We start from the raw sequence: 13,292 nt of genomic DNA, 5'->3' as shown, positions 1-13,292 counted from the left end.
CAATGACTGGGGATCTCAATCCTTGTGGCTTAAGGTTTCCCCCTCTTGAAACCCAAAGCAGATCTGAGATGAAGAAGGATTGTGTCCCAGGCTTCTTATACATTTCCAGCAGCCTTTTGGCCTGAGAAAACAATAGGCTTAACTCCTTCTCCCAAATATCCTGGCAATTAGCACAGAGTAATTTATCCATTAAACAGTTCAGATACAGGTTAGCACAACCTTCAAAGAGACACATAGACAATAATACTATTTCACTCAAGTATCATCATAAATGTTAATATTCCTTTTTTTGATCTTTGAATTAAAACTATAGCAATAGACAAGACTTGTTTGCTGACATCACAAGACCTGAGCAAACATCTCCCCTTCTACCTCTAACAATGCAGACTTGCATTTCAAAGCTCTAGTCATTTACATATCTTTCTAACCCGTCCTCAAGGTTCACCCATGGGTCAGGTCAGTCTGTGAATTAATTAACTCTTTCTGGCCCTGTCACCTTTCAATGAGATATTATATCACAGCCATAACGTCACACAGCTCCCCTGGGTGTCTGAGTGCCCAGCACTGGGCACCCAAATCCCCTTGCAAACACCCTGTGCAGCCCCCGGTAAATCTCTCCTGTTCCCTTGATTTCTCCCCACTCCACTGGTCCATCCCATGCCACCTGCAATAACAGACTGTGGCTTTACAAAGCGCCCTAAACAACCCCGCTATGGAACTGGCCGTATTAACTCTGAACTAAAACAAACCCTTTATGGTACATTTCTCAAAAAAGTAAATATCCTTACAAATCTGATACTGATCTAATATCTCCTGCTTCATAGTCAGAGGCCCAGTCTGTGTAACTCAACATCTGGCTCATGTTTTCTCTGTGCCTTTCCTATTTTTCTGTCTCAAGAGGAAAGTGAAAAATAAGAGAAAGATGATTGCAGATGAATTTAACAAACTGCACACACTGCTGAGAGAGGAGGAGCAGCTGCTTCTGCAGAGCCTGGAGGAGGAGGAGAGGGAGACTCTGCAGAGACTACAGAAAAATGTAACCAAACTCTCCCAGCAAAGCTCCTCTCTCCAGCAGCTGATCACAGAGCTACAGGAAAAGTGTCAGCAACCAGTTGTCAAGCTGCTAAAGGTGAGACGGCATCAAAATTCTCCACCCATCCAGAATTTTAACTCAGATCCCTGGGTCTGGATCCCACCAATTAGAGTAAATGTGTTCTGCGGTTTACTGACAAACAGAACATCTGGCTAAGGGCTCCATCAGTTCCAAAATATCCCAGTTCATGTTAGAGGGGAATTCTCCTCATGGAGACCCAGTGAGGCCATGGGAGAGTAAATGGATAATACAAAATGATACTGAGCTAAACCCATACCTGCTCTGACTCCAGAACATTGGACCCAACACAGACGATAAACACAGATACTGATGGGTTGGGTCCCTAGAAGGGAGAACCCTTTAGCTAAATTCCTGTCTCACCTACATAAGTGAAACAAGTGTTAATGCAAAATGGTGTGTGAGATTTTACCACAAAACAGTGAAGCCTGGGAGGGTTGATCTATTTTCTAGATGAAAGTTTGATGCCCAGAGTGAAACTCACACAGTTTTATGCACATTGTGTTAATACAGAATATTGATTCTCTTTTTCCTTTCAGGATGTGAAAAGCACATTGAGCAGGTATGTTTCCTATGTTCATTGCTCTTATATTCTTGGTGGTGGTTCTGGGATGCTGTGTGTACAGAGCAGCTGAGTGATGATGGGACGTTTTCTTCATAGGAGTGAGAATGTGAAACTCCAGGAACCAGAAGCTGTTTCTACTGACCTGAAGAACGTGTATAAAATTTCCCTTGACATGAGGAAAGCGCTGAAGAGATTCGAAGGTGAGTGGATTCTACTGGGACATTCAGCTATATTGTGCCTGGGGCTCTGGACAGAGCCTGGGACCCCAGGACACGCATGGGCCCAGCGGACAGGCTTGGAGCTGTGCTAACTGGAGGCTGATGCGCTGAGTGCTGGGCAATTTGCCTGCTACTTACAGCCACCTGCTGGTACTTGCCCAGGTGTCTGACCAGGCCCCGTCACTCTGACATCCTGACCCCTCCATGGCTGAGTTAATGGGAGTCACTGAGCCAGGTCCTACGTGCTGGGAGCTGCACAGACGGGTAATGGATTGTGTATCTGTGCCTCTCTCCTGGGACATGTGAGGGCTGCGTTGTGTGGCCACCGTTCAGCACTGCCCCAGCCCCCATTAGCCAAGGCTGGCCCAGCTTTCTGAGCTGGAGGAGGGGCCAGTCTGGCTGCTGTGGTCTGACCTGGGCCGTGTGTTACTGGGTAACAAGCTGAATCGTCCGGGCCCCTCGTCTGCTCTGGGCACAGCCCAGTGTGAGGTTGGGTCAGTGGTTTGCTGCTCAGTGAGTGAGACTCGCTCACAAGAGTGTGATCTTGTCACAACAGCTGAGTATGAGCTGCCCCCATCCAAACCTCTCCCCAAAACCCCAGCGTGGAGACCGGGGGGCAAATTCAGAAACCTGACAGTGAGGGGCGATGGAAGAAACTAAGGCAGAGGAGAGCGGGACTTCGAATGTTCAGTGAGCTCGGTCTGTGATTGTTGAACTGGCTCTTTCATCCTACCCCTGCCCCCCGCTCCCCTCCTCCCCCCCACCCCCAGCAGGGGGCAGTGGAAGGGGCCAAGCTGGGTGTGTCTGTCCCGGCCGATGGAGGCTGCGCAGTCGGTGCCGGCTGCAGGGGCAGGATCTCAGGGCTCCGGGGAGCAGAAACCCCAGGCTGTGGGGGAAGCAGCTTCCTCTCTGTGACTGGCTGGAGCCAGCACATCCCTGCTCCCCTCCCCGCTCGCTGCCCCCAGCCCAGCACAGTCTGTGCCCACTGGGCCCTGAACCCGGCTGGGCTCTGGGCCATTCCACACCCCTGGCCCCTGAGCCTGTCGGGATCCTGAGCCAGTCAGCTCAGTGCCTCGTTCTAGGGGATCCCCAGCCCCTGGGGAGCCTCCTGTCAGCCCCCCAGAAGCCCCTTCCTGGGCAGGGCCCCAGGCCCTGAGTCACTCGCTGGCTGCTCCAGACTGGCCAGGCCCAGGGTCTCCAGCAGGGCCGTTGGTGCTGGCATCGCGCTCACTGCCAGAGCTCCCAGCCCCTGAACCAGCCCGGCCTGTTGCCCCAGCGCTGACCCCTCCCCTGCGGGTGGGGACGCTGCTGCTCTCAACAATGGCTGAGCCCCTCTCTCTGCCGCTGCCTCTGCTGCTGCGCTCGCAGGCTCAGCCCGTGCCAGGGCCAATGCGGCTGCTGGGGCTGCTCCTTCCCTCGGCACCTGGGTTCTCTGTGTCTGGGGCAAATGGCGGGTGGGTGGGCAGGGACCTGCTCAGAGACACACGCCCTGAGCTGCACCCAGAGGGCAGAGACCATCCAGGGCCGGGCAGCAAAGTGCCACTGTGCTGGGATTAACCCTTTCCTTCCCCCCACCCCAGCAGCCCTGGCCGGTCAGTGCCACTCGACTGCCTGTGCTCTGACCCCAGGGACCCGGGTCCGGCAGCTCAGGGGAGTCTCTGAGTAAATGTGTGGGGCAGAGTAACCAGGGCTTCCTGCGCTTCAGGGTCCCTGTGTGCAATGGGGAAGGCCCTGCACTGTCATGCAGCCCTTAGGGGCTGGGCAGTGAGTGTTGTTATTGATACCCTGAAATGGCTGAGGCTGGTATCTTGGCAAGCATCTTGCCTCAGTTTATCCTCTTCAGCACTCCTTAAATTACGCCTCACAGTCCAAAAGATCTGACTGAAAAGTCCCCTCCTGGGGTCCGCTCTGAGTCCAAGTAAACCCCAAAATAAAAACTTTTCCCTCACTCTGCTCCAGCCTCCAGCTCTCACTCCAGCTCCTCACTGTCCTCAAATCAGGAGCCCTCAGTCCTTCCCGGAGCTGGGCTTGGATTAGTTTCCATCGTGGAATCAGATGACTCCAGCCTCCGCTCCTGGAGCTGGGTCATTTCAGACTGTGCCTTTATTCTCTTCATCCACTTTCTCCAGCCAGGGGCAGCTCTCCAGGTTTCTGTCCTGCTCCAGCTGCTGCTGTCATTGTCATCTCTGGCAGCTCCTCCCCCTTAGGGGAGCTCCTCTGCCTAGGACAGTGGTCCCCAAACTTTTTTTATCAAGCCCTCCCTTACCTGGTTTGTGCCCCCACCCTGGGAGCTGCTGTCAGGAGCTGGGCCAGGAACAGGGCTCCAGTTGGGGCCAGAATCTGGGGGCCATGGCTGGGAGTGGACCCGCAGTTGGGGCCAGGAGCTGGGGGCTTTGGCTGGGGGTAGAACCATGTTTGGGGCTGGGGCTGCAGCTGGGTTCTCAGCCTGGAGCAGGGCCGGGAGTGGGTGGCTGAAGTTGGGGCCGGAGATGCAGCTGGGGCTGAGAGTGGGGCCGGAGTGGAGCTGGGGGCAAAGCAGGGCTGGGTGACATTCCCATCCCGCCACAAATGGGGGCTGGTCCAGGCCCTGTCAGGCCCCCGAAATGTTCCTCCACACCCCCTAGGGGGGCACAACCCACAGTTTGGGGAGCACTGCTCTAGGAGCCCCTTCCAGGCTCCTTGCTCTGGTGAGCTCTCCTGGGAGCTCCTTTCCTCAGCAGGCGCCTGGTGACCCTATGGACAGGTGCCAACCCTAGGTCCTGTCCACATGGCCCAGTAACACCCTGCTGAGCCAGGTACAGGCAGCCACATGCCTGCCCAGACCCCTGGCAGGGACGCTGAGCTGTCAGCTGCCATGGTCACTAACAGTGTTATCTCTGTCACGTGCCACTCACCAGGCTTAGAGCCCCCAGGGCCCTGGGCGCAACCCCAGGAACTGCTGTAACCTAGAACCAGAGCAATGTAGGGCTGGAAGGGCCCTCGAGAGGTTGCCCAGTCCAGCCCCCCACACTTGGTCAGGGACTAGACTATCCCTGGCAGGGGTTTGTCCTGTTCTTACAAACCTCCAGTGACGGGGATCCCACAACCTCCCTTGGAGCCGGGTCCAGAGCTTCACGGCCCTGAGAATTAGAAAGTGTTTCCTCCTCTCCAGCCTCAACCTCCCTTGCTGCAGATTGTGCCCGTTGCTCCTTGGACAGGCCCTCGCCCTGCCCACTGTGGCACTGGCTGTTTCACCAAGCCTGAGCATCGCTGTTATTGCTCTGAATGGCTGGGGGTGCTGGGCTGGCTCAGGGGGGCAATGAGGGCAGCTGGGGCCTTTCACTCCCCAGTCACCGATCTCAGCCCAGGCTCAGAGTCCAGTTCCCAGCGGACAGAAGCTCACGTCGTAACTCACTTTAATGGCAGCCTCACCAGCCACCTCCACAGGAAGGCCAAGGCCTGAATGGGCCGCAGACGATTCCTCCCCAGGGAGAGGGTTTGGCAGATGTCAGGGCTGAGCCATGTTGGCAGGACGGTGGGGGGCTGACACGGCCTCTAACTCCTTATACCCTCAATACACAGAGCTCCAGCAGCCGGGGTCTAAAACCCAATTCGTATCCCCAGCACCGAACTCACTGACACTTCCCCAAGGGTCCTCTCCTACTGGGGTCGGAGAGTGAGTAAGGGGCACTGGAAGAGGGGGGTCAAGGGTCCATGGCCCCATCACTTTTACCAATGGGAGGGCTATTCCCACCTTTCCTCCCACCTTTTACCAGCTGTAAGGGTGAGCGAGGATGGGGCAGGGGGCCGGGAGGAGAGACCAGGGGATCAGGGTGTTGGGGAAGAGGTGGGGTGAAGGCAGGGGCTCAGGAAGAAGGGGCAGTGTGAGAGCGAGGGTTCAGGGGTACGGGGACAGGAGCTCAGGGAGAAGGGCTGGCACGAGTGGGTGACCCCTCTACTTTTAGGGAGCTTCCATCACTCCTGGGCAGAGCACCATCCCGGATCCTGATCCACGGGCACATCTGTGTGTTTGCCGGGTGCACAGAGCTCTCTGTGTGTAGACACTTTCAAGCTCACCCAGGAACCTGTGCTGGGAGGCCCCACTGCCGAGGAGGCCGAGGGCTCTCACTCTCCTGCCCTGGGGGTGAACGGAGGGGCCCTAGGGCTGCTGTTCCCCATCCCAGGAAGGGGGTGAAGGGGATGTGGAGACAGACAATGTCTCCTCTTGCACTGTGAGGGGCAGACCCGGCTCCACCCTGGGCTTCAGAGCCTGAACTCCTGCCAGAACCTGAAAATCTGTGCGGCTATTTTTAATTCCAAAGAGGGAGCTCCGCAAGCCTGAATCTGTCCACCCTGTTCCAAGACTCGCTGCTGCAGGCTGTGTAGAAGGACCCAAAGTGTCTCCAGAGTCTGGGTGTGAAAGTTCCCAGTGTGTCTGTCCTAGGACTGGTTACTGAGAGTGAGGGGGGTGGCTGGCACAGTCGTTAGATGGAGACACCTGAGCTCTGGGACTCTGAGACGGTCTCTGTGACTGTCATCTGCTCTGGGAGATGCCCAGGTGCAGCTGCAGAGGGTCTGTGCCGCTAGCATCGTCCATGGGACAAATGGCTCTGGGCAGAGAGTTCAGGCTGGAGCCAAGTCTCCATTTTCAACCTGATTTGTGGGGGTGAGATCAGGGGCCCGGGGGCATTTGTCTGCAAAGGGGAAATTAACCAGCAGCTCTGGAGTGTTTCATCACTGATGTCCTGAGCCTGGCTTGCCTGTAACTGCGTTTCTGGGGATGTTGACAGTCTCTCAGTGCAGGTCACTGGGATTGGGGCTCCTAAGTTGCTCAGACAGGTTTGCAGTGGAGCTGGGTGAAATGTTTTGGACAAATAGTTTATTTGCTGCAAAATTATATTTTGGGTCAACAGAAACTATTCGTGAATCCATGTCGGGTTTGCTGACTGGTTTCAATGAACAGAAAAAGGGCCGGGCAAGGGGAGGGGCTGGCTGTGGGGTTTCCCCGTCTGGAAGGTGGGGCCTGTGGGGCCTGCCAGCATGGAAAGTCCCAGCTGCTCCCCCTGGGGCAGGGCTGCACCCCCAGTGTGTGTGGTGACTGCACCGACCTGCTCTGAGCGAGAAACCCACCACACATGTCCCGAAAGCAACAGAGATTCCTTGGGGCCTGCCTCTCCCTCCCCCTTCTCTGGCTCCTGCCCCTCCCTTACCCTTCCCTCACCCCTGTGAGGGACCCTGGACCCTGCGTCTATTCTGACCCCTCACCAACATCCCTCCCGCTCTTCTCACTCCCTTTCTGCTCCCCTGGGCCCCTGCCCCTCTACTCCCACTTTGCCTCCCTGGCACATGCCCCTGCCCTCCACCCATCTCTGCCCCACTGGAACAGCCCCTCCCTTCTCCCCCTGCCCTCCTGGCATCTGCCCCTCTCCCCCAAAATCCTCTGCACCCTGGATCCCTCCCATCACTTCACACCCCCGCTGTGTCCTGGCATCCACCTCTGCCCTTTCCCTCCTCTGTGCCATGTCTCCCACCCCTCCCCTCACCCTCCTCTGTGCCATGTCTCCCACCCCTCCCCTCACCCTCCTCTGCTGTCCTGACTTTCACCCTTCTTACTCCCCTCAGCCCTCCTGACACCTGCCCCTCTCCCCACCCTCTCTGACCCCTGGCACCCGCCCCTTCCCTCCCCCCCCGTGCCCACCCCTCCTCTAGCCCCACTCTGACCCCCTGGCACCTGCCTCTCCCCAATCCCCTCCCCTAACACCTCCCTCTGCCCACCTGCCCTGCCTCTCACCCCTCTCTGCCCCCTGGTGCTTCTCCCTCCCCTCCTCTGCCCTCCCTGTGCCTGCCCTTCTGCTCAACCCCCTCAGTCCCCTGGCACCTGCCCTTTCCCTTCCCTCTGCACCCTTCTGCTGCCTCCCAACACCTGCCCCTCCCCTTGTCCCCTTCCTTCCTGGTGCCCAGCCCCTCACCACCCTCTGCCCCACTGACCCTGCTCTCCGCTCGCCCCTCTGCCACCATCACCCAGGCCACCTTCTCTTTATTTCTCACCCCTGCCCCTCCCCTGGCCTTCTGGCTCCGTGACACCTGCACCCCTCACCATCCTCCAGTCCCCTGGTGCCAGATCCTCCTCTGCCTCAAGTCCCAGCTCTACCCTGGCCCCATCTGCCTCCCTGGTGCCTGCTTTTTCGTTTGCCCCCTCTGCCTGCCTGGTGCAAGTCCCTTCCCTCGCCCCCCTTTGGGACCCCTGGTCTCAGCCCTTCCCCTCACCTCAGCACTGCCCCACCCCTCCCCTCCCCCTCTCCTAACCTCTGGGCCCCACCCTCCCTTCATCCTCCCTCTGCCCCCCTGGTGCCCACATCTCCCTGCACACACCTGTGCCCCCCTAGGGCCTGCCCTTCTCCACACCCCTCTCTCTTCCCCCCCTTCTGCTCACCTGCTCCCTCACCCCCCATTCTGCCCCTTTGGCTCCAATCCCTGTTCATTCGCCCCCCCCCATAGTTCCACCTCCCCCACTCCTCATCATCTCACCCCTGGCAGCTCACCCTGCCCTAGATTTCCCCTGCCCCATTGGAGCTCCCCCATTCCCTCACCCTCCTCTGCCCCCTGGTGCCTGCCCCTTCCTTTGCTTCCCTGTGCCCCCTGGGGTCCATCCCCTTCTTCTGCCCTGGTCCCCACCCCTCCCCACCGCCCTGCAGCCCCCTGGAACCTGCCCTTCCCTTCACACCCCTGTCCTCCTGGTGCCCCTTCCTTCCCTTATCACCCCATAGCCCTTGTGTCTGCCCCACCCCTATGTCCCTGCCTCTCCCCCTCTGCTCCTGTCACCTCCTGCTCCCCTTTCCTCTCCCAGCATCAGGCTGTCCCCTCCCCTCCCCGGCCTCCTCTGACACCTTCCCACCCCTCCCCCACTTCTCCTGCCCTTACCCCTCATTGTCTCCTCCCAGGCAGAGGGGCCCTGACTCCCCTCAGGCCACAACCCCTCCCCCGACAGTGATTAACGGGGACACAAGTTAATTTCCCTTTGATCCCAGTCACCAGCCCCTGCCACCGGCCCTGACTCTGTGACTCTCTCCCCAGTGGACGTGACTCTGGATCCAGACACGGCTCATCCCAACCTCGTCCTGTCTGAGGATCGGAAACGTGTGAGACACGGAGACAAACGCCAGGATCTGCCCGACAATCCTGAGAGATTTGATAGATATTCCATTGTCCTGGGCGCTGAGGGGTTCGTGGGCGGGAGGCGTTACTGGGAGGTGGAGGTGGGAGACAAGACAGGCTGGGACCTGGGGGTTTGTAGGGAATCTGTGAGGAGGAAGGAGAAGGTCACACTCACACCTGGGAATGGATACTGGGTTGTTGTGCTGAGGAATGGGGGATACAAGGCCAGCACCTCCCCCAGTACCTCTTTCCCCGTGAGCGTCAGGCCCAGCCGGGTGGGGATTTTCCTGGACTATGAGGCGGGCGAGGTCTCGTTTTACAATGTGACTGACAGGTCCCATCTCTTCACTTTCACTGACACCTTCTCTGGGAACCTCCACCCTTATTTCTGTCTTGGTTACAGTGCTGGGGCTACAAACACGGCTCCCCTGATAATCTGTCCGGTCCCAGCTCAGGCCGGAGGGAATCTCTGTCCCTGACAGTGACTCCGCAGCACACACTGGCCCCTCCCAGCCCTGCTGCTCTTCCCGCCCACCAGTGATGGGGGCCAGTTACTGCAGCAGCTGGACTTTCTGTGCTGACCGGACGCTGCCAGTTTCCCTTTTCAACTGGAGGTTCCAGTCGAAAACCGGACACCTGGGAACCCCCAGCCCCCACCTTCCCCGTCCCCTGCACCAGGGGTAGCAGATGGTGGGGGATGGGGTCATTCACTCCTGTCAGAATTTTCTACCCCTGTGAAATCTCAGGGTAAAATATGAAAGGAAAAAGATTATTCTAATTTAGAAAATATTATTGTAACAAGGTGTAAATACAATAATATTTTAATTTACATCTCAACAGTATCTCAAAAACAAGCATCTAAACATATTTGTAGAAATGGAATTATTTACATTTTTTTAAATTTTCCCCTCAAATCTATATTAAAGTTTAACTTCTCTAAACATCTTTTGTATTTTGACTGTGGAATTTCAATAAATCCAAAATATTTATCTTAACAAAAGAAACTATTAAATTATCAGACTCGGTTGTTCAGTTCAATGTACATGTGCCATAAACATCACAACTACAGACATGTGCAGCTGCTCTCTCTCTCCCTCTCCCCCTCTCTTTGTTGTCTTGACTGGTTCTCTCTGGCAGGCAGGGCACATACACCCACCTCCTGCACTACACCTTTGAAAATTAATAGTTGAAAAAATGATAGGATTAATTAAGCAATATATTTCTGTTGACTCACACAAGATTATAAAATAATCTTTTAACTTTTCTCAGCATTAATTCATGTTATTTTTAACTTTCTATGTACATATAATAGGTAATCAAGATATGACCCTTCCTTTCTTGTTCTCACATCAATTAACAAAACACGGTCCCCAACCTCAAATGCTCTCTTCCTATCGATAGAAATCTTTTCTACAATCTCCAGTTTTTAGTTTATTTTTCTTTAGACATATTATTTGCAGGCAGTGTACTGTCACTGTGCACTGTTGATTTCAATGTACTGCCAGGCTCTTCATGTTCTTGGTTATAAGGACACAACAAATGTAGTTAGATAAAGAAATAGAGAAGGGGTTGTGTTCCTTTACTCAATCATCACAAATTAGCATAATTGTATTAAAGATGCTGGCACTTAGTGACACATAACATGAAATGTAGTGAACCTTTTTGGTAAACCTTTCTTTTTTACCATAAATCAGTCGAAAGGGTGATATTTTTGTTGTCATGTGAGGTTTAGAGTACAAAGAAAATAAAGTTAATCCAGGAAATTCATCACAATTCCTCTGGATTCTGTCCACCACCTTCTGGAATTCTCTGTAAAAATTGATCTAATTCCTTGAAATTAGTGACTGAGACTAATTTCTTGAAGAGCTAGCTGAGCAGAGTTTGAGGAGAGGCACATCACATGGCATTGCTAGGACTCCTTTTTGTTTTAAACCTGATGCGTTATGAACATTTTCAGTGTCATAATTCAGTTTTAAAGATTTATTCACAATATGCCATCCATGGCAGAGTGCCCTAAACATACCTTGATTATTTGAAAATAAATACCCTAAAATTATATTTTGATGGATTCATTTATATTTTTATCCAGTTTGCTGGTGTCTAGGTGGCATGGGCTGCTGAAGCTAGGTGTTTGTCCTAGTTTTTAACACAGGGAAATTTTAATCTAAAGGTAGATAATTTCCCCTCAAATTTCCTTCATAAATCTCTTTCCCTATTTCTCACTGACTCATGTGTAATTACTGTGGTTTCTTATCCAATCTTATTGTGTTATCACATGGGAAAATATATTGGCAAATAGGTTACTATACAACATGGTTTTTACTATGTGACAAGTCATAAAAATGTGTTGTCACTCACAATTTGCAGCATGAAGTGTCATGAAGAGATTGCAGGAAATTTTCATTTTTAAATTTCTAACTCTGAATGAGGCCCCCCATCAGTTCCTGCAACCCCTGGCTGGCAGACCTCTGTGTGAATTAAGCAGCAGGCAGTCACAGAGATAACTATTCCCCACCCTGTACTCCTGGGCAGCCTCCTCAAAGGGAACCACCGTGTGAGCATGATGAGCCTGGGATTGGATCCAGTCACATGTTCACTGGGATTGTCCAGCATTGCAGGGAACCAAAGCGTCCAGCTCTTGCCAGGCATGTTCAAGACAGAAGCAGAATCAGAAAGTCCCAGTTGTTGAGCTGAGGCTCAGGAGCTCCCTCCTCTGGGTCCAGACCATGGGAGGCTGGTCGCCTGCCATTTCCAATGCACAAGCAAAGTGGCATGAATCCCTGCGCAGGAGGTGTGCATTGGGGAAGGTGGCCTGTGACTGATCTCTGGGTGGAATGTCGGGAGAGGATTTCTGGGTGTGATTTCCAGTGTTGGGTTGGGTTTGGTTTGTATAATTCCTCCTCTAGGTAAGCAGGGAGGGATGTAAGGCCGGATTTTCAGAGGTATTTAGTGACTAGCACAACAGGATCTTGATTGGTCCATGACTGGTGAGCTCCTAGGTGCTACAAGAATAAATAGTAATAAGAAAGGGATAGAGGGGAATCAGTCAGTGACTCTCCTATTCAGTGGCTGCTCCAGCCTTCCTGACCTTTGCATGTGGACTGGACTTTTAATGTGCAGAAGCAGCACAGTCCCAAATCTTCCATAGACCCAGAGTGCACTGCGTCCAAGTAATTCCCAGGCTATTATCATAGTGACGTGTGTCTGTCTGGCCCTGGTGGTGGTTAGGTCTCAGCTCTGGTGCGGAAACAAACCCCAGAACAAAACCTTGATCCTGCCCCCAAGATAACTGCTGTTTCAAAAAACCTACAGCCAGTTAATCCTCATATTTGAACAGACAGGTGGGGTCACAGATCTGCACCATTCATCGAGGGCTGCTTCATTTTTGTGCCACAAGAGGGCTGAATTTGGAAGTTACAAATACTTATTTCCCCCATTAGTCAAGAAGGAGCTGATCCCACAGAGCCTAGCAGAACCTTTGGGTGTATCCAAGCCCCACTGAGCAGCTGCCCCACTCAAGGGGCCCAGGGGATCTCAGAGGTGCAGGATATTTCAAACATCTGCCCCAGTTACTGTGAGCAGCATCTCAGTTTGGTGACTCACATGGGTGGCACTTATTTTATGGGAGGATCTTAGAATACTTTCTCCAACATCCTTCTCCTTCTCCCCACTGCTCCCCTAACCTGTGCCCTGATCTGTATATTCCTGTCACTCAGCTGGATTTAACATCCTCCTCAGAACAAACGGATCCCTGTTGTTGCTTGGAAACAAGCTGGAGGTAAAATTCTGGGTTCTCACATTCAGGTAAGAAACATCAAACATCAAACCCCAGGGCAGCAGCAAACACCAACACAAGTCACTGGCCTACTGCCCTCGGCTCTGATGAGGGGTCTTAAAAAAAAGTTATTGATTGTAAAAGGCACCAGTGTTGTCATTCACCAGAAGATCTGAGATCATGTCACCCCAAGGCAACACGTCCTTTGGTGAGCCCGTCTTTCGGCAGCTCTGTCCCTGCACAACACCCTGGCATCTGAGCCTCAGCCGGATCCTTTCCATGGAGAGTGAGGTGCAGGACTGAGGAGAAGGCTGAGAGGTGCCAGCTCCCCTCCATGTGCTCAGCGCTCATCCTGGGGGACAGGGCCCAGGTAACACAATATCCTCACCGGTGATGGCAGTGACAGGCAGGACCGGCTAGGCACCAGCAAAGCAAGCATGTGCTTGGGGCGGCACATTTCCAGGGGTGGCATTCCAGCCAGCCTGAGGC

The 13,292-nt window shown here is 53.9% G+C and overlaps 1 protein-coding gene across 1 annotated transcript in view; it reads left to right on the top strand.

Moving 5' to 3' along the window:
• Positions 1–9,564, top strand: part of LOC123345956 (E3 ubiquitin-protein ligase TRIM39-like) — an 85,077-nt gene extending 75,513 nt beyond the window's left edge. Inside the window, exon 6 of the mRNA XM_044983096.1 lies at positions 8,948–9,564. Within this exon, the coding sequence (XP_044839031.1) occupies positions 8,948–9,507 (560 nt within the window). The 3' untranslated portion in view covers positions 9,508–9,564. The remainder of the gene's footprint in view (positions 1–8,947) is intronic.
• The last annotated feature ends 3,728 nt before the right edge of the window (positions 9,565–13,292 follow it).

The sequence above is a fragment of the Mauremys mutica genome, chromosome 12, assembly GCF_020497125.1.
Source record: "Mauremys mutica isolate MM-2020 ecotype Southern chromosome 12, ASM2049712v1, whole genome shotgun sequence".
Lineage (NCBI taxonomy): Eukaryota > Metazoa > Chordata > Testudines > Geoemydidae > Mauremys > Mauremys mutica.
This window is presented reverse-complemented; position numbering and strand designations above follow the sequence as displayed.